General features: G+C 48.8%; 1 protein-coding gene across 2 annotated transcripts in view; it reads left to right on the top strand.

The window, feature by feature from the left end:
• Nucleotides 1–378: 378 nt before the first annotated feature.
• Nucleotides 379–17,840, top strand: part of LOC132399556 (small conductance calcium-activated potassium channel protein 3-like) — a 131,637-nt gene continuing 114,175 nt past the window's right edge. The window contains exon 1 of one of the 2 annotated variants that reach the window (XM_059980041.1): nt 379–2,270. In XM_059980041.1, coding sequence (XP_059836024.1) covers nt 1,527–2,270 — 744 coding nt within the window. In that variant the 5' untranslated portion in view covers nt 379–1,526. Of the gene's footprint in view, nt 2,271–2,334; nt 2,468–17,840 lie in introns of those variants that run through there. The other variant, XM_059980042.1, reaches the window with a different exon arrangement.

Raw genomic sequence — 17,840 nt, 5'->3', positions numbered from 1 at the left:
GGTTCTGGCTGTCTGGCAGGCGAGTAAAAGTGGTGGATCAAGCGCCCCCCTTCCCTCCTCACCGCACCGGGAGCACCCGACACACTCGCCTCACCTCACCTGGCCCCGAATCGCGGTGAGTGGCAGCTTCCTCGCCTCGGCTACCAATCGGATTTCTGAGTGGCCCGCGAACCCCGCGGAGTTCGTGCCAATTACTAGTTAACTTACAGTTCATGCCTTGCACTGTCCCGCTGCCGCAAAATAACAAACTTCACGACAGGTGTCTGTGATATAAACCTGATTTTGATGTACAGAGTTATAGCTTTACAGCACAATGTGTAACGTGCCCTGGGGTGAATGATGATCACCTGTTGATTGATAAGTTATCGAAGTTATCTTTTAATATACACAGCATAGTTACGCCCGTGATGCCGTTCTTGCACTCACATATACTTCTGCATATGGTAATAAACTCGGCTTTGTTGTAACTGCGTGCACATGACAATTTTCATGGGTTGTCCTGTTGCCCAGGACAATGTTATTACCCACACATCGGCTGATGCGCCGCCCTAACCACACGGCAACGTTGCTGATACCATTAGAGCAAAACTGTTCCGAGATTTTTGGTTGTAGATTAATTATCGGGATTCAATCATAGCCTCCCCCTGAGCGATTTGCAATACTTTCGTTGGTCAGAAACTTCAAGGCCACAATTGCATTGAATTCGGTTAAAAACCTCCTGCTTCACCAAAGCTAAGGAGCGGTCTGGTGGACTACAAGTCCCAGGGAGCAACGGGGCAGCGGGGGGGGGGGCAGGTCAACGCGTGCGCACCGGCCTCCCAATGTGGGAGAGCAGCCGGCTGGTCGGGGTGGAGGCGTGGTCTGGAGAACGTCGTCCAATGGAGAGGTGAGGAGGCCGGAGAAGGGGCGGGGTCGGCGGCCGCAAGGGAGGGCGTGGTCTGGAAGGGAGCGTCGGCCAATGAGAAGGCAGTGGAGGTGGGGAAGAGGGCGGGGTCGGGTACAGCTGGGAGGAGGGTGAGCCCGGAGGTTTGCCGAAGCGTTTTCGTTGGAATGGGTCGGGGCGGATCTCGGTGAAGCGACGGCTGAGGAGGCAGCGGCGGCGGCGGCGGCGGCGGCGGCGAGCCGGGGACTGATGGCGGTGGGCGGAGGCAGACTGGGCTGTTGGAGCTGAGAGGGATTGAGGGTCGGGGTGGATTGTTAGGGTTGGGTTAAATTGTGGGTTTCGATTTGGGTTTGAGGTTGGGGAGGGTGGGAGGGGACGGGGAGTGGGATGCTACCCGGAGAAGGCGGATAACCAGCTTTGCTAGCGGGAGAGAGCAAGTGGTGGAGCTCTCCCCGTTGGCGGTTAGAGAAGGCGGCGAGTCAAGTTGGGAGGTGGGTGGGGGGGGAGGAGAGGTGGAACGGAGGAGAGGAGGAGGGAGTGAGGGAGGGAAGGGGTGGAGCACTCCACTCCTAGTTTGCAGCCTGCAGACTTTTGGCAGCCCAGAGACTTTGTGCCTGGGGAGTGGGTAAGGTACTAACTGACCATGGAGGGCGCGCACTGCCATGACTCCGGGGTGGCGGACCTGGACGAAGACTCGGTTAGGTGTCAATGTCCCGGGGTGGCGGGTATCCGGGAGCCTGCTCCGCCTGGCCAGCCGCCTCGCTGCCACCAGCCAGGGTGTCCGGCTCCGCTTCTGCCCCGGCCGCCCAAGACGTCGCCGACCACCTTCTGCCCGGACGCCAGTACCCTGGCCGCGGGGCAGCCCTCCTCTTCCAGGCATGGCAGTCTGCTCCAGCTGGGCGAAGACCACCCTGCCGGGGTCAAGCACCGGCAGCCCAGTCCGCTGGTCCCCAGGAGGGACAGCAACCCCTTCACCGAAATCGCCATGAGTAGCTGCAAGTACAACGGCGGCGTGGTGAAGCCACTCACCAGCCTCAGCACCTCCAAGCGGAACCTGGTGGACTCGGAGGCCGAGCCGCAACCCTTGCAGGTCTTCGCCTGCAACCACGTCCTGGGCTCCTGCACGGAGGACCAGCAGCAACAGCAACAGCACCAGCTCCTGCAGGGGCAGCCCTGCCAGCAGCGGCAGCCGACCGCCGGCGACGGCGGCAGCAGCAGCCGGAAGAGCACCAAGAAGAAGAACCACTGCATCGGCTACAAACTCGGGCACCGACGGGCTCTGTTCGAGAAGAGGAAACGGCTCAGCGACTACGCGCTCATCTTCGGCATGTTTGGCATTGTTGTCATGGTGATAGAGACCGAGCTGTCTTGGGGCATCTACAACAAGGTGAGTGGCGACCGCCCCCCCCCCTCCCCAAATTCCACCTCTGTCATTGCCCACCCGCTCCGTCCAGACGAGGGGCTTCAGAACGCGAGCAACGGGAGAGTGTGCAGATGCTGGACACCAAGCTGAAGGAACTCAGCAAGTCAGGTAGCAACTATGGACGGTGTTGTCAGCACGCAAATGCAGTAGGAGCTCAACAGGTCAGTCAGCGTCTAAAGAGGGGAATGGTGATGCCCGACCAGCACTGCGTGCGTGTGTTGCTCTGGACCCCGCTGCCTTTCCGTCCCACTCTTGCCCCTCCCGATACTTGTCAGGTCATTCTTGCCCCGTTGTCCCCCCACACCCTCACTCATCTCCCGAATCTAAAGTTTGTTTTTGAATCGTTTTCCGGCGCCCTCTCCTCCGCTGGGAGTTTGGATGTGAGGGTGATAAACGCCGCCCTATTGTGTCTCCTTGGGGAGGCAGAAGCACCGCGGCGAGGGTTCGGGAGCGCAGCCCGCTTCCATCTCCGGAGAGCCCGATCCCGGAGGGGGGCGGGCCCTGCGATTGAATTTGTCCCTCTCCTGCCCCGGACGGAGTTGCCCCTGGATGTTTACCAGTCCCCGTTGACCGCCGAGGTCCCTCCTTTCCCGGCTGAGGAGTAACGTGTTGCGCGTCGCTCGGCTGTACAACGTTCTCGCTGGCTTTTTGCATTCCTCCACCTTCCTCACCACCAGCAACCCCCTCCCCTCCCCCCTCTTTTTGCTGTAGGCTGGGCTGTGTAGCAAACGTAGGAAAAATAGACCTCTCCTCCCACGGTAAGACCCCTACCCGCACCTTTCTGGGCACGTCCTGTCCAATATGAGGGACAATCTGAACGCATGCTAGTCAACCGAGCTGAAAGCAGGTGGCGATTGGGCAGAGGGAATTGGCACTAATCCCCTCTCTCCGGCGTGTCTCGTGTCTCAAAGCCCTTTGCATCTCTTTGAAGACAGAGTTCACAGCAACAACTCCGGTTCTCTCTAGCGTTATTTCGGCGTGAGACCTGGTGTAGAGCTAACTTCTCCCGGATAAAAAGCCTTGAGTAACCCAGTGTCCGTCCGTTCCCCCCACCCCCCAGTGTCCGTCCGTCCCCCCACCCCCCAGTGTCCGTCCGTCCCCCCACCCCCCAGTGTCCGTCCGTCCCCCCACCCCCCAGTGTCCGTCCGTCCCCCCACCCCCCAGTGTCCGTCCGTCTCCCCCCCCCCCAGTGTCCGTCTCCCCCCCCCCCAGTGTCCGTCCCCCCCCCCCCCAGTGGTGGACCTTCACCGAACCGAGGGATGAGATTTACCTTTTTTTCAGCCGCTGGGTGTTTGTTAACAAATACTGAGTATTTTTTAAAATTTGCGTGGCAGTGGTATGTCTGAGGGAATGCGGGTGGAGGGAAGAGGTAGAGAGGCTGGGGGCAGGTCAGAGTGGATGAGAGCTTTTCTAGGAGGGTGGGGGCTGTGATTTACAGAGCCTGCGATTTGAGCGATGCTAATTCGAGAGCGAGCCTGCTTCACCGAGCCACAGCTGTTGCGAAGAGATTCTCCTCGTCCAGGACTCCCAGTGCACATGCTCGGCACTTCGCACAATTTACATTTCCTTATTAACATTTAATTAATAACTGATTAGCCCAGTACTGGCTTACTGCCACACGCTGTGGCTTCGGTCAGTCTCTCTCGCTCGCACCTTCAATCAATTTCATCTCTCTTCAACTCTTCACTCCCCTCTTACCTTTTCTCTCCTCACCTATCTGGTGCCCCTCCTTCCCTTTCCTCCCACGGTCCATTCTCCGCTCTTATCCTTCAACCTGTTCCAGCGATCACCTCCCAGCTTCATCCGCTACCCACCTACCCTCCCCTGGCTCCACCGAGTACCCGCCAGCTTGTGCTCCTTCCCCTCACTGAACCACCTCAGTTCTGCAATGCTCTGACTCGCCCTCGCTGCGCCTTCCTTACCACCACTAACCCCTCCCCCCTCGGCCTGCAATCTCAACAGCTTCTCCATAGATGCTGCCTGACCTGCACAATTCCTCGCTTTTTGTTTGTTATTCGATTTCATCCCCTTTTTCTGACCCCATTTGCTCCCTCTTTTTTTCATGTTTCTCCTCCAGTCTGTTATACACTTTTTTTTTTGCTAGGATGTATTTGAAGCATTTTGTCGTCGGCAATTACTGCTATGTTTATTACGGACTCAGTGGCCAGCGCATGAGGTTCAGGAGTGGAAACCCACCGTAGCCCATTGATGTGATGAGCGTTCAGAGATGCTCCTCGGCACACCACTGTTGTAATGTGTGGCTATTCTCCTCTGACCTCTCTCAGTAGCAAGGCTTTCTCTTCTACAGAATGCTCCGCACCGAATGCTTCTCCTCGCAGCATTCTCGGTAAACTCTTAGAGACTGTGTGTGAAAATCCCAGGAGATCAGCAGTTTCTGAGATACTCAAAGCCACCAACAGTCATTCCCCGGTGAAAGTCACTCGAATCCCGTTTCTTCCCCATTCTGATGTTTGGCCTGAACAACAGAACCTCTTGACCATGTCAGTGTGCTTTATGCATTGAGCTGGCATTAGTGAGCAGGTGTAGCTAATAATACCTAAGGTGTACACTCTCTACCGATCAAGTCCTGCTACATCTTGGCTCTTTATTCTTCTTCATAGAAGCTGCCTGACCTGCTGAGCTCCTCCAGCATTTTGTGTGTGTCTGTGTGTGTCTCTATATTCTCACCTTCACATGAGCAAGGAACTTCATTGCACCCTGGTACTTTTGGTTTGAAGGTCACATTGTAGTGAGACGGCGAAAAGTTTGCCCTGAATATACTGTTCATGCAGATCAAAACTTTACACAGTGCATTGAGGTAAAACTGCCACTGTCATGATAAGGTAGAATGTGAGGCAGAGTTTGTTTTGTACTGGAGAGCTATTTAATCATGGGAAAGAAGATTTCCTTGAGCCTGGGTGGTACATGCTCTTGGGCTTTAGTATCTTCTCCCTGCTAGGAGAAGGTCAAAGAGAGAACATCCAGAGTGGATTATGTTGGCTGCTTTGAGTCAGTAAGAAGTGTCGACAGAGTTCATGGAGGAGGGACCGGTTTCTGTGATGTGTCCACAATTCACTTGAAGTCACGTGCTTGGACTGAGTGAACTTCTCAGGCCCTTTGTCAGAACCGGATTTCAAACATCTTCCTTGTCTCCATTTTGGGGGTTTTGTATTACAAGTTTGTCTTGTATTATCTCAGAATGGTTTACTTGAACTTCAGCAGTTAAAGTGATGGACATAGAAAATGACCGTGTAATTAAGGTAAGGCACCAAGAGGTGAAAGGGAAGAATCTGCAGGACATACGAGAGAGAGGCGGACTCAGCAAAGCAGAGTGAGACATCTCAATGGGTTGGAGCAGAGCAAAGATGGCTTAATCTGTGGATAGTGAGTCCATTATGATGCATGGTATTTAATAGCAGTGCCTTCCCCTAGACTGCTGAAATTCTATTTTCAGCAAAAGTCTACAGTCTGTGACTGTAGTGGAAAGGGTGGTGGTTTGGGAAGAGGTGACTGCAACATCGGTGGATACTGGTCAGGGACCAATTCCCACCGTTGCCTGTGAGGGGTTTCTACATCTTTCCCGTAACCACAAATGATTTCTCCAGGTGCTCTGGTTTTCTCCGTTTCGAAGATGCACGGGATAGGGTTAGTAAGTTGTGGAAATGCTATGTTGGTGCCTGAGGCATGGCTGCACTTAGGGTCTGGACTGAGATTTGCTCACTGATTTGGTTTAGCATCACTGTTTTGATATACATGTGACAAATAAAGCTGATCTTTATCTTTTATCCAGTGCTGTGGCTTTCTCCGTAGAAATCTGTGTCTTGCTTGCTCCTGGGTGGCAAATTATGATCTCCTGAGCCTCCGTGAGAGGGTTGTCTTTCTGGAGGGTTTCATGAATTCTTTTTGTTTTTCAGTGGTATGAAGTAGACAGGCAGCTGTGAGCTGAGTATGTGGGAACTCCAGGAAACAGTAGGAATTCTATTGCACCCTGGTGTGAATTGTGTAGCATTCAGAACTGCTCCACCATTCGAGTACTGTGGCTCCTCCTGCCTTGGGAACAGCAAGGAAAGTGGAGATGAGCCCAATCTCCCTCAATTTCTTTGTGTCCCAGAAAGCTGATGACCTCAGCAATGGACATATTCAGAGTACCCTTCTTTGAAGAAGAGTTCCAAGCACGTACATCTCCTGTGTGAGGAAACCCCTGAAATCAGTAGCCAATCCCCCTCCTCTCTGGATGCTTTGTCCCCCTCATCCTACCCGCACTCCAATAAGGTTCTCTCTTACTCTTCTGAATGTCAACAAGTCTGTGGCCAGCTGACTGAATCCTGTATTATCGATGTCGGCATCTCTAGAATTGACTGAGTAGGTATTCTGAGCCCCTTCCAATGCAAATTGGAAGCAGCTGAGACCTCAACCTCGCAAATTAGAAGCACATGTTAGCATTGTGGTTAAGACGGCTGGGTTCAATTCTTGTTTGAGTAGACTGCACGGTTTTTCCCTGTGACTGCAGGGGCTATCTCCAGGTGCTCGGGTTTTCTCCCACATTCCAAAGGTGGACAGGTTAATGTTTGTAGGCATCTGCAGGATTTTCTTTGTGCTTAGGTTCAGTAAGTTGTTGACCTTCTATGTTGGTGCCAGAAGTTTGGTGACACTTAGGGCCAGTTCAGGTCAATCCTCGCTGATTTGATGCAAATGATGTGTCTTTTCTATACATTTTGATATACAGGTGACGAATGAAGCTAACCTTGCTAAATCTTACTAACCTTACTAATCCTTATTTCTAAATGGTACATGTACATCAGATGTAGTCTCGTCAGTGCCTGTTACGAATCCAGCAAGAGTTCCTTGTCTTCTACTTCATTTTTCTTCCTAATTGTTGTACATGATTTGACATTTTCATGCACAGTGCCCTTTCCTCCACCTCAATATTCTGTTCATTTTCCAGATTTTAATCCAATTTCCTTTCTGTAACACTCCACTCATCAAAAAATTTGCCCATTCACTTGACACTCTTTATGTTGTCCAGTCATTTGTGACCTCATGGACCGTAGTTTCATGGCAAGATACGATAGTAGATTGCCAGGCCTTTCTGCTGCTGCTCAGGTTGGGACCCGGCTGGGTTTGAACTCGGCACCCTCAGCCTTGAAGTCCAGTGCTGGTGCCACTAACCCACAGCTGACCTCTCTATAATTTCCCCCTACAAATACTGCCTTCAATTTACTTCCCCAGCTATACTTGCATGGTTAACAAATTTGTCTACAGTGAGTACTAATGCTGGAATCGGGAGCTAAAAGCAATCTGCTGTAGGAGCTCAGCATGTCGAGCAGCATCTGTAGGTGTGAGATAGAAAGAGCAATTGGCGATGTTGTGGGTCAGAATCCTGTGTCGGTATAGGTCCTGCAGCAGACCATTTGTTCTAAAATTGTCAGCATTTTTAGATCCCATACCTAAGGTGGGATGTGCTTGCACTGGTGTGGGACCAGAGGTAATTTAGAATAGTCCCAGCATTGAAAGGGTTAATGACAAAGGATCATTTGGCTCTGTCGGTAGTTAAGAGTGGGGGGGGTGGTTTGGGGTGCTAGTGTTCTCATTGAAACCTACTAAATATTGGAAGGCTGGCATAGGGTTGACTTGAAGAGGATGTTTCCGAAGTACACAACCTCAAAATAGAAAGAACTCCTTTTAGAATAAAGATGAGAATGAATTTCTTTATCCAGAGGGTAGTGAAACTTTGGAATTTATTGCCTCAAATGTCTGTGGAGGTAAAGTCATTGAGTATATTTAAAGCAGAAGTTGATGGGTTTTTGATTAGTCAGGGCATCAAAGATTTTAGAAGGCAGGAGAATGAGGTTGGGAGGGATGAATAGCAGATCAGATTTAATGGGTTGAATGGCCTAATTCTAGAAATCCTTGTACAAAATGTTTGAAACACACTTCATAACCCCTCTGCCATAATGTCATAAATTACATCAGATGCCACAATTTGAGTCCCGATGAAGGGTCTCAGCCTGAAACCTCAACTGTTCATTTCCCTCAATAGTTGCTGCCTCACTTGAGTTCCTCCAGCATCTTTGTGTGTTGTTCCAGATTTCCACCATCTTTGTCTACAGAAGTAGTATAATCTGAGCTCTTTATAAGGAGTGTCTGCAGTCCAATGCGTGGTACAGAAGCTGATGCAGCCAGACAGGACACTCTCGAATGGGGACAGGGAGCCTTGCCCACCTCAATCTCCTCAGTGTAAATTCTTGACTGATGTGGTAATGTGGGTTCAGGTTAGGTCGTCCATTATGTGCACACAAAAGAACTTTCTGCTCTTCACTCTCACTGCAGCAGCACCATTGTGCAATGGAGGGTGGTGGGCCTGGGCCTTCCTGAAGTCCACAATCATCTCCTCTGTCTTGTCCATGTTGAGACTCATTACTCTCACACCATTTTGACAAGCCGCTCTGCCTCCTCTCTCTGTGCCGACTCATCACTGTTGAATCATCAGCGAACTTGATGTGATTTGAGCCGGGTCTGGCAGTGCAGTCATGAATCAGCAGTGGGCTGGCCACCAGCACTCAGCGAGATGGAGCTCAAGATGTTACTGCCAACTCTGACTGACCGGGGTCTTTCTATCAAGCGCAAGATCCGGTTACAGAGAGGGGCGTTGAGTCCCCACAAGGACTATTTTCCGGCCAGCCTCTGAGGACCGATTATTTCAAATGCTGAGCTGAAGTCGATAAATGACACCCCCTTATTTGAGGCATTATTTCCTATTAGGACAGGACAGAGTTGAGGGCTGAGATTGTAGGGTAGTAACTTACTAAACCTGGTGTGGGACCTAAGACTCCTGAAATTCTGTTTGATGGTAGCAGCAAGGAGAGAGCGTGGATGAATAGTGGGATCCTTGCTTGATGCTGCTTTCTTGTGCAGTGCTCCTTGTAAAATGATCGGTGCTTTGCTTGGGCTGAATCAACCACTTCTCATAAACTTTTCTATTCCTGGACATGGTATTTCCATACCAGGCTGTGATGGAATCAGTTGGGACACTTTCCACTTTGCATCTGTGGAAGTTTGTCAAAAATAGCGAATCTATGCAAACTTCTAGTCCAGTCACAGCTGTGTGTTTTTCATGATGCCAGTTACATGCTGGTCGCAGGACAGGTCCTCAAACACAGGGAATTACTGACTCATGGACCTTCGGTTTCCTCCACATGTATTTGATAACAAGCTCTTCGGTCTTGCTGTCGAGGCATCACTCGGCCAGATTTTCATTCTCTCTCCTATACGCAAATTGGTCGCCACCTTTGATCTGGCCAGCAACAGTGGTGGTGTCGTCTGCAAATCTAAGTTATAGCATTGGAGCTGCTCTTAGCCACAATCAGAGGTAGAACAGGGGGAATACCACACAGCCTTGTGGTGTACCTGTGCTGATGATGAGTGTGGATTGCCTCTGAACAGTTTCCATTGCAAATAGTACACGTGCAGCAGGTGCAGTCTCGCCAGTGTCTGCTAGAAATCTAGCAAGAGTTCCTTGTGTTCTACATGATTTGCCTTCCTAATTGCTGTACTTGCGGTTTGACTGTTTCACATAAACAACACTATCCCTCCACCTAACAATATTGTTTATTTTTTAGTTTTTAATAAAATTCCTTTGCTTTGGTACTTCATCTAATATTTGCCCATTCAGTTATCCTCTCTATATCCCCCTACAACTGCTCTGTCCTCGGTTTGTTTTCCCACCTGGGTTTGGATAGCTAGCACACCTGGCTACAGAGAGATAAGACTGCTGGTGCTGTATCTGTGCCGACAAGCTCTGGTGGAACTCAGGGTCAGGCATGTTGTGTTGGTGATGTTGCCCCATCGTTTCCTCCTACAGATGCTGAGTTCCTACAACCTGCCGAGTTCTTGCAGTTGGTTGTTTGGCTCTCCGACACCCAATCCTTTTAAGTCAGGTACAGTCGCTGCTCTATAAAGCCCTGGTCAGACCACACTTGGAGAGTTCAGTTCTGGTCTCTTCATCATAGGAAGGATGTGGATCCCTAACCCATACATCTTTGGAAGGTGGGCGGAAGCCAGGGTATACTCCAAAGATGTATGGGTCAGGGTTAGTGACTTGTGGGCATGCACTACTGGTGCAGAAGCACAGCAACCCTTGTGTCTGCCCCCAGCCTCTGGTTTTGACGGAGTATTTCACTGCATGCTTTGTTGTACAAAGCTAATCTTTAATCGCCTGCCTTTAGCAGTCACCTTTTAGTGACACATTATGACTTGAAAATCTAAATACATGACATCTACAAGTTGTCCTTTATCCACCCTGCTTCTTGCATCATGAAGGAATTCTAATTTCTCAAGCTCCATTCCCTTCTGGTAAAAGCTGACCGGCTCTGCTTGTGACTTTCTCAGCGCCCATCGTAATATCTTTAATGGATCCCAGCGCTCTCCTAGTGGATTTTGGGCTAACTGTCTGATTAATTTCCCTCTCTGTAGCTCCGTCCTCGGACAAAGATTGCCTTTGTGTTTTTTTTCTAGTCTGCTCTGGGACCTTTCCAATATCTGGGGAATTTTTGAAAATTGAAAGCACTGCATCCGCTATCTCTGTGGTGCAGATCGGAGGAGTCAAGGGAATTGTGTTTAATCCCATTAACGTGCCTAGATCCTTCTCTATCCAGTGGCAAAGTCTGAGCTGAGCGTTTCTACCAGGCAATCTCTACCATTATTGTAATGCTTTTAGTGACTTCTACCACAAAGATAAACATTTTTATTCATTTTTTTCACATTATTAATTCCCATGTCTCAACCACTAAGAGGCCAGTGGTAATCTTGTCTGCTCTTATGTAACTTTTAAGAGCTATTTTAATGATTAAATTAGCTTTATTTTTCCCATATACTTAGCAATGTACAGTGAAATGCCTCATATGCGTCAAAATAGATCAGTGAGAGTTGTGCCGGGGGCAGCCTGCAAATGTTGCCACGCCTTTGGCTCATAGAAACATAGAAAGCCTACAGCATCTTCAGCCCCACAAAGTTGTGCCCGAATATGTCCCTACCTTAGAGATTACTAGGCTTACCCATAGCCCTCTATTTTTCTAAGCTCCATGTACCTATCCAAAAGTCTCTTAAAAGACCCTATCGTATCTGCCTCCACCACTGTTGCTGGCAGCCCATTCCACACACTCACCACTCTGAGTAAAAAAATTCCACCCTGACATCTCCTCTTTACATATTCTCAAGCACCTTAAACCTGTGCCCTCTTGTGGCAACCATTTCATCCTTGAGGGAAAAAGCCTCTGACTATCTACACGGTCAATGCCTCTCATCATCTTGTACACCTCTATCAGGTCACCTCTCATCCTCCATCGCTCCAAGGAGAAAAGGTCGAGTTCACTCAACTTATTCTCATAAGGCATGCTCCCTAATCCAGGCAACATCCTTGTAAATCTCCTCTGCACCCTTTCTATGGTTTCCACATCCTTCTTGTAGTGAGGCAACCAGAATTCAGCACGGTACTCCAGGCGGGATCTGATCAAAGTCCTATATCGCTGCAACGTTACCTCTCGGCTCCTCAATTCAGCTCCACAATTGATGAAGGCCAATACACCGTACACCTTCTTAACCACAGAGTCAACCTGCGCAGTTGCTTTGAGCATCCTATGGACTTGGACCTCAAGATCCCCCTGATCCTTCACACAGCTAAGAGTCTTACCATTAATACTATATTCTGCCATCATATTTGACCTACCAAAATGAACCACTTTACACTTATCTGGGTTGAACTCCATCTGCCACTTCTCAGTCCAGTTTTGCATCCTGTCAATGTCTCACTGTAACCTCTGACAGCCCTCCACACTATTCACAACACCCCCAACTTTTGTGTCATTAGCAAATTTACTAACCCATCCCTCCACTTCCTCATCCAGGTCACTTATGAAAATCATGAAGACCAGGGATCCCAGAACAGATCCCTGAGGCACTCCACTGGTGACTGACCTCCATGCAGAATATGACCCGTCTACAACCACTCTTTGCCTTCTGGGGGCAAGCTGGTTCTGGATCCACAAAGCCATGTCCCCTTACTTTTTCATGCCTCCTTACTTTTTCAATAAGCCTTGCATGGGGTACCTTATCAAATGCCTTGCTGAAATCCATATACACTACATCTACTGCTTTTCCTTCATCCATGTGTTTAGTCACATCCTCAAAAAAAATTCAATCAGGCTCGTAAGGCATAACCTGCCTTTGACAAAGCCATGCTGACTATTCCTAATCATATTATACCTCTCCAAATGTTCATAAATCCTGCCTCTCAGGATCTTCTCCATCAACTTACCAACCAATGAAGTAAGACTCACTGGTCTATAATTTCCTGGGCTATCTCTACTCCCTTTCTTGAATAAAGGAACAACAGCTGCAACCCTCCAATCCTCCGGAACCTTTCCTGTCCCCGTTGAGGATGCCAAGATCATCGCCAGAGGTTCAGCAATCTCCTACCTTGCCTGGGGTACATCCCATCCGGTCCCAATGACCTATCCAACTTGATGCTTTCCAAAAGCTCCAGCACATCCTCTTTCTTGACATCTACATGCTCAAGCTTTTCAGTCTGCTACAAGTCAGCACTACAATCACCAAGATCCTTTTCCATAGTGAATACTGAAGAAAACTATTCATTAAGTTTTTTTTTTGTGTGTGCACCATACTCTGCCACAGCCTCGGCGACCACTTATTTTTTTCAAGTCGTTGTCTTGGAGGAAAGATTCTGTGAGTGGTCCTCCACGTCCTTCTCACAGTGCAGTGTTTTTTTTTACGAGGCCGAGTTGTGAGATCGACACTCAACCCAGCACAGATGGAAAGCATGTCTGGGAGCAGCCTGACTGGATTCGAACTCAGGAACCTTCGCTCCGGAGTCCAGCGCTGATGTCACTGAGCCACCAGCTGGCCTATTCATTAAGTACCTCTGCTATTTCCTTCGGTTCCATATGCGTTTTTCTGCTGTAACACTTGATAGGTCCTATTCTTTCACGTCTTATCCTCTTGCTCTTCACATACTTGTAGAATGCCTTGGGGTTTTCCTTAATCCTGCCCACCAAGGCCATCTCATGGCCCCTTCTGGCTCTCCTAATTTCCTTCTTAAACTCCTTCCTGTTAGCCTTATAATCTCCTAGATCTCTAACATTACCTAGCTCTGTGAACCTTTTGTAAGCTTTTCTTTTCTTCTTGACTAGATTTACTACAGCCCTTGTACACCACAGTTCTTGTACCCTACCATAAGTTCCCTACCTCATTGGAATGTACCTATATAGAACTCCACACAAATATCCCCTGAACACTTGTCACATTTCTTCTGTACCTTTCCTTGAACATCTATTCCCAATTTAACTACCAAGTTCCTGCTTGATAGCCTCATAATTCCCCTTACTCCAATTAAATGTTTTTCTAACTTGTCTGTTTCTATCTCTCTACATTGTAAAGGAGATAGAATTATGATCACTATTTCCAAAATTCTCTCCCACTGAGAGATCTGACACCTGACCAGGCTCATTTCCCAGTAGCAAATCAAGTACAGTCTCTCCTCATAGGCTTATCTACATATTGTGTCAAGAAACCTTCCTGAACACACTTAACAAACTCCACCCCATCTAAACCCCTTGCTCTAGGAAGATGCCAATCAATACTTGGGAAATTAAAATCTCCCATCACGACAACTCTTATCATGACATCTTTCCAGGATCTGTTTCCCTATCTGCTCCTCAATATCCCTGTTACTATTGGGTGGCCTATAAAATACACCCACTAGAGTTATTGACCCCTTCCTGTTCCTAACTTCCACCCACTGACTCTGTAGACACCATGAAGTCTACCTTTTCTGCAGCCGTGACACTATCTCTGATCAACAGTGCCATACCTCCACCTCTTTTGCCTCCCTCAGTGTCTTTTCTGAAACATCTAAAACCCAGCACTTGAAGTAACCATTCCTGTCCCTGAGCCATCCAAGTCTCTCTAATGGCCACCACATCACAGCTCCAAGTACTGATCCACACTCTAAGCTCATCTGCTTTGTTCACAATACTAATGTTAAAATAGACACATCTCAAGCCTTCAGTCTGAGCACGTCCCTTCTCTATCACCTGCCTATCCTCCCTTTCACACTGTCTCTAAGCTTTCTCTATTTCTGAGCCAACAGCCTCTTTCCCAGTCTCTTCAGTTCGGTTCCCACCCCCCAGCAATTCTAGTTTAAACTCGCCCCAGTAGCCTTAGCAAACCTCCCCATCAGGAAATTGGTCCTCCTGGGATTCAAGTGCAACCTGTCCTTTTTGTACAGGTCACACCCGCCCCAACAGAGGTTCCAATGATCCAGAAATCTGAATCCCTGCCCCTGCTCCAAACCTTCAGCCACACATTTATCCTCCACCTCCTTCTATTCCTATACTCACTGTCACGTGTCACGTAATCCCAAAATTACCACCTTTGTGGTCCTGCTTCTCAACTTCCTTCCTAACTCCCTGTAGTCTGTTTTTCAGGACTTCTCGTCTTTTCCTAACTGTCATTGGTACCAATATGTACTATGACTTTTGGCTGTTCTCCTTCCCACTTCAGGATATCATGGATGCGATCAGAAACATCCTGGCACCTGGAAGGCAAATTACCGTCCGAGTTTCTTTCCTGCGTCCACAGAATCGCCTGTCTGAGCCCCTGGCTATAGTCTCATATCACTACTGCCTTCCTCTTCCTTTCCCTACCCTTCTGAGCCACAGGGCTGGATTCTGTGCCAGAGGCACGGCCACTGTCACTTCCCCCAGGTTGGCCGTCCCGTTCCCCCCAACAGTACTCAAACAGGAGTACTTATTGTCAAGGGGTACAGCCACAGGGGTACTCTCTAGTACCTGACTCTTTCCCTTCCCCCTCCTGACTGTGACCCACTTGTCTGTCTCCCGTGGCCCCGGTGTGACCACCTGCCTGTAACTCCTCTCTATCACCTCCTCACTCTCCCTGAACAGACGAAGGCCATCGAGCTGCAACTCCAGTTCCCTAACGCGGTTGCTTAGGAGCTGCAGCTCGACACACCGGGTGCAGATGTGGGTGACTCCAGGACTTTCCACATCTGTCACTGAGCACAGGACACCGGCCTCTCACGCATTCTTCCTTTCCGGGATTTAAAATGGTAAACCTACCTCGCCTCGTCCTGTTACCGCCTCAGCCCATTGAGCCAAAGCCCTATCACTCTGCTACCCTCTCACTCCGCTGCCAGCTAGATATGGTGGTCTTTTTAAACTTTTCCCGCTCTACTGGCTGATGTCATGCGCCTGTGCTGTCTCACCTCTCTTTACCCCGAGTTGTAAAACACCTTCGCTCCGAAAATCCTTAGCCGTTCCTCTCACAGCCTCCTTGCTTTGAATATAGTATGCCCACAACTCACTAACCCTTACCAGTATGTCTTTTTGGAATGTGGGGGGAAACTGAGGCACCCAGAGGAAAGCCACATGGTTATGGGGAGAGCGTGCAAACTCCTTAAAGGCAGCAGAGGGAATTGAACCCAACTGCACAGCTGGTGATGTAAAGTGTTACACTAACCAATATGCTACAGTGCCTCTTTTTCCTTTTCCGTTCTTGCTCACCTCTGGTACCTTCTCACCTGAGTGTCACCTCCATCTGGAGCCCCCCTCTTCCCTTTCTCCCATGGTCCACTCACCTCTCCTATGAAATTCCTTCTTCAGCCCTTTACCTTTTCCACCTGTCACCTCCCAGTTTCTTTCTTCATCCCCCTATTTTCCCTGTCACCTGATTTCACCTATCACTTGCCAGTCTGGACTCTGTCCCCCCCTCCTCCACCTTATTCTGGCTTCTTCCCTCTTCCTTTCCCGTCCTGGTGAAGGGTCTCAGCTCAAAACGGCATCCTTCTGTCGATGCAGCCCCTCCTGCATTGTGTGTTGCTATGGGTTTTCAGCATTTGCTGAATCTCTTGTGATTAGTAATTTCTGATCAGTTTACTCATAGTGAGGTCCTCTAGATTTAACAGGTCATACCTATTTCCTTTAATCTTTACAAAGTAGCACCAATGAGAGGATGATTTGGGTCTCATTGCTCTTGGGAGGGTATTCCTGTCACACAACAGTGACTACATCTGGAAAAGTGTCTTGATGGCCTGTAAGTGTCGTGGCACATGGGAATGAGGTAGAGCAGAAGTATTTTTGTTTGTAACTGCACTACAAAGTCATTTTAGACTTGCCAGGATAAAGAGTTAAGGGTTTATTAGTCATGTGTACATCCAACCACATGGTGAAGTACATTGTCGGTGATCAACAGCCCGCAACTGGTACCGCGCCTCCAGCGCCAACATGAGAGGCGTAACACAGCTCGCTAACCTGCACACCTTTGGACTGTGGGAGGAAACCGGGTCACCAGGAGGAAAGCCATACGGCCGCGGGGAGAAGGTACAAACTCTTTCCAGACAGTGCAGGGAATTGGACTCTGGTCTCATAGCCGGCTCTCTGAAGCGTTATGTTAACTGCTGGATTAGAGAACGAGTATTGTCAGGAAAGGATAACCGAGCTACGGCTTTTATCTTCTGCATGATGGAAGATGACTAATTTGGTACAGGTGTTTATATTAAAGGTTCGGGGGAAGCTCCTGAACCAGCATGGATAACAACACACACCTCAACATTTAACTGATTCCACAGCCTATGGACTCACTTAAGAACTCATGTTCTCAGTATTATTTATCTTTCTAATTTATTATTGGCATGATTTGACCTCTTTTGCAAATTGGATGCTTGTCAAAATGAATCTCGGTGTAGTATTATTTATTACCTGTTATGCCACTGGTGTTTAGGGCAGCATCGAAGATCCTCCATCTCTGGCAGTGTTCAGGGCTTTCTTCATCGTGTCAGTGGCTTCCTCTCGGTTTTCACTACTGTTCCGAGTGCAGACTCGGATGTAGGATTCTTCATTGCTGTCTCCATAAGTTTTGTTTGACCAGTCCGGGTTGTTAACCCTGAGATGAACCCCTAAAACTGGAGGACTGGTGAACCAGTCTTGGCCTGTCCTCTACCCTTGGACCTGTTTAGCAAGAGCTGAAGCATAAAGCCCTGACCCCATTCAACATGGCTCTCTGGGTCATTGAGGCACACAACCCTCCAAACCCAACAACAAAGTTTTGGTCCTCTTGGATGTCAATATAGATGTCAAACTTTGATAATATGTTTACTTTGAACTTTGAGCGAGTAAACCCCCAGCACCTTTCACGGGGTATCTGTTTAAGGTGAGTGGAGGCAAGTTTTAGGAGAGATGTTGGAGGTATGTTTTTTTTAAAAAAAACACAGTGGTGAGTGTCTGGAATGCATTGTCAGTGCTGGCAGCACGGGCTGATTCATTAGTCATTTCAGAGTCTACAAATGAAACAATTCTAAATGATTTTGGACATACATGGTAAATGGTAGGGAATTAAGGAATGCAGTAGAACAGAGTGATCTAGGAATAATGCTGCATAGTTTCCTGAAGGTGGAATCTCATGTGGATAGGGTGGTGGAGAAAGCTTTTGGTATGCTGGCCTTTA

This window comes from Hypanus sabinus, chromosome 9, assembly GCF_030144855.1.
Source record: "Hypanus sabinus isolate sHypSab1 chromosome 9, sHypSab1.hap1, whole genome shotgun sequence".
NCBI classification, from domain to species: Eukaryota; Metazoa; Chordata; class Chondrichthyes; order Myliobatiformes; family Dasyatidae; genus Hypanus; species Hypanus sabinus.
This window is presented reverse-complemented; position numbering and strand designations above follow the sequence as displayed.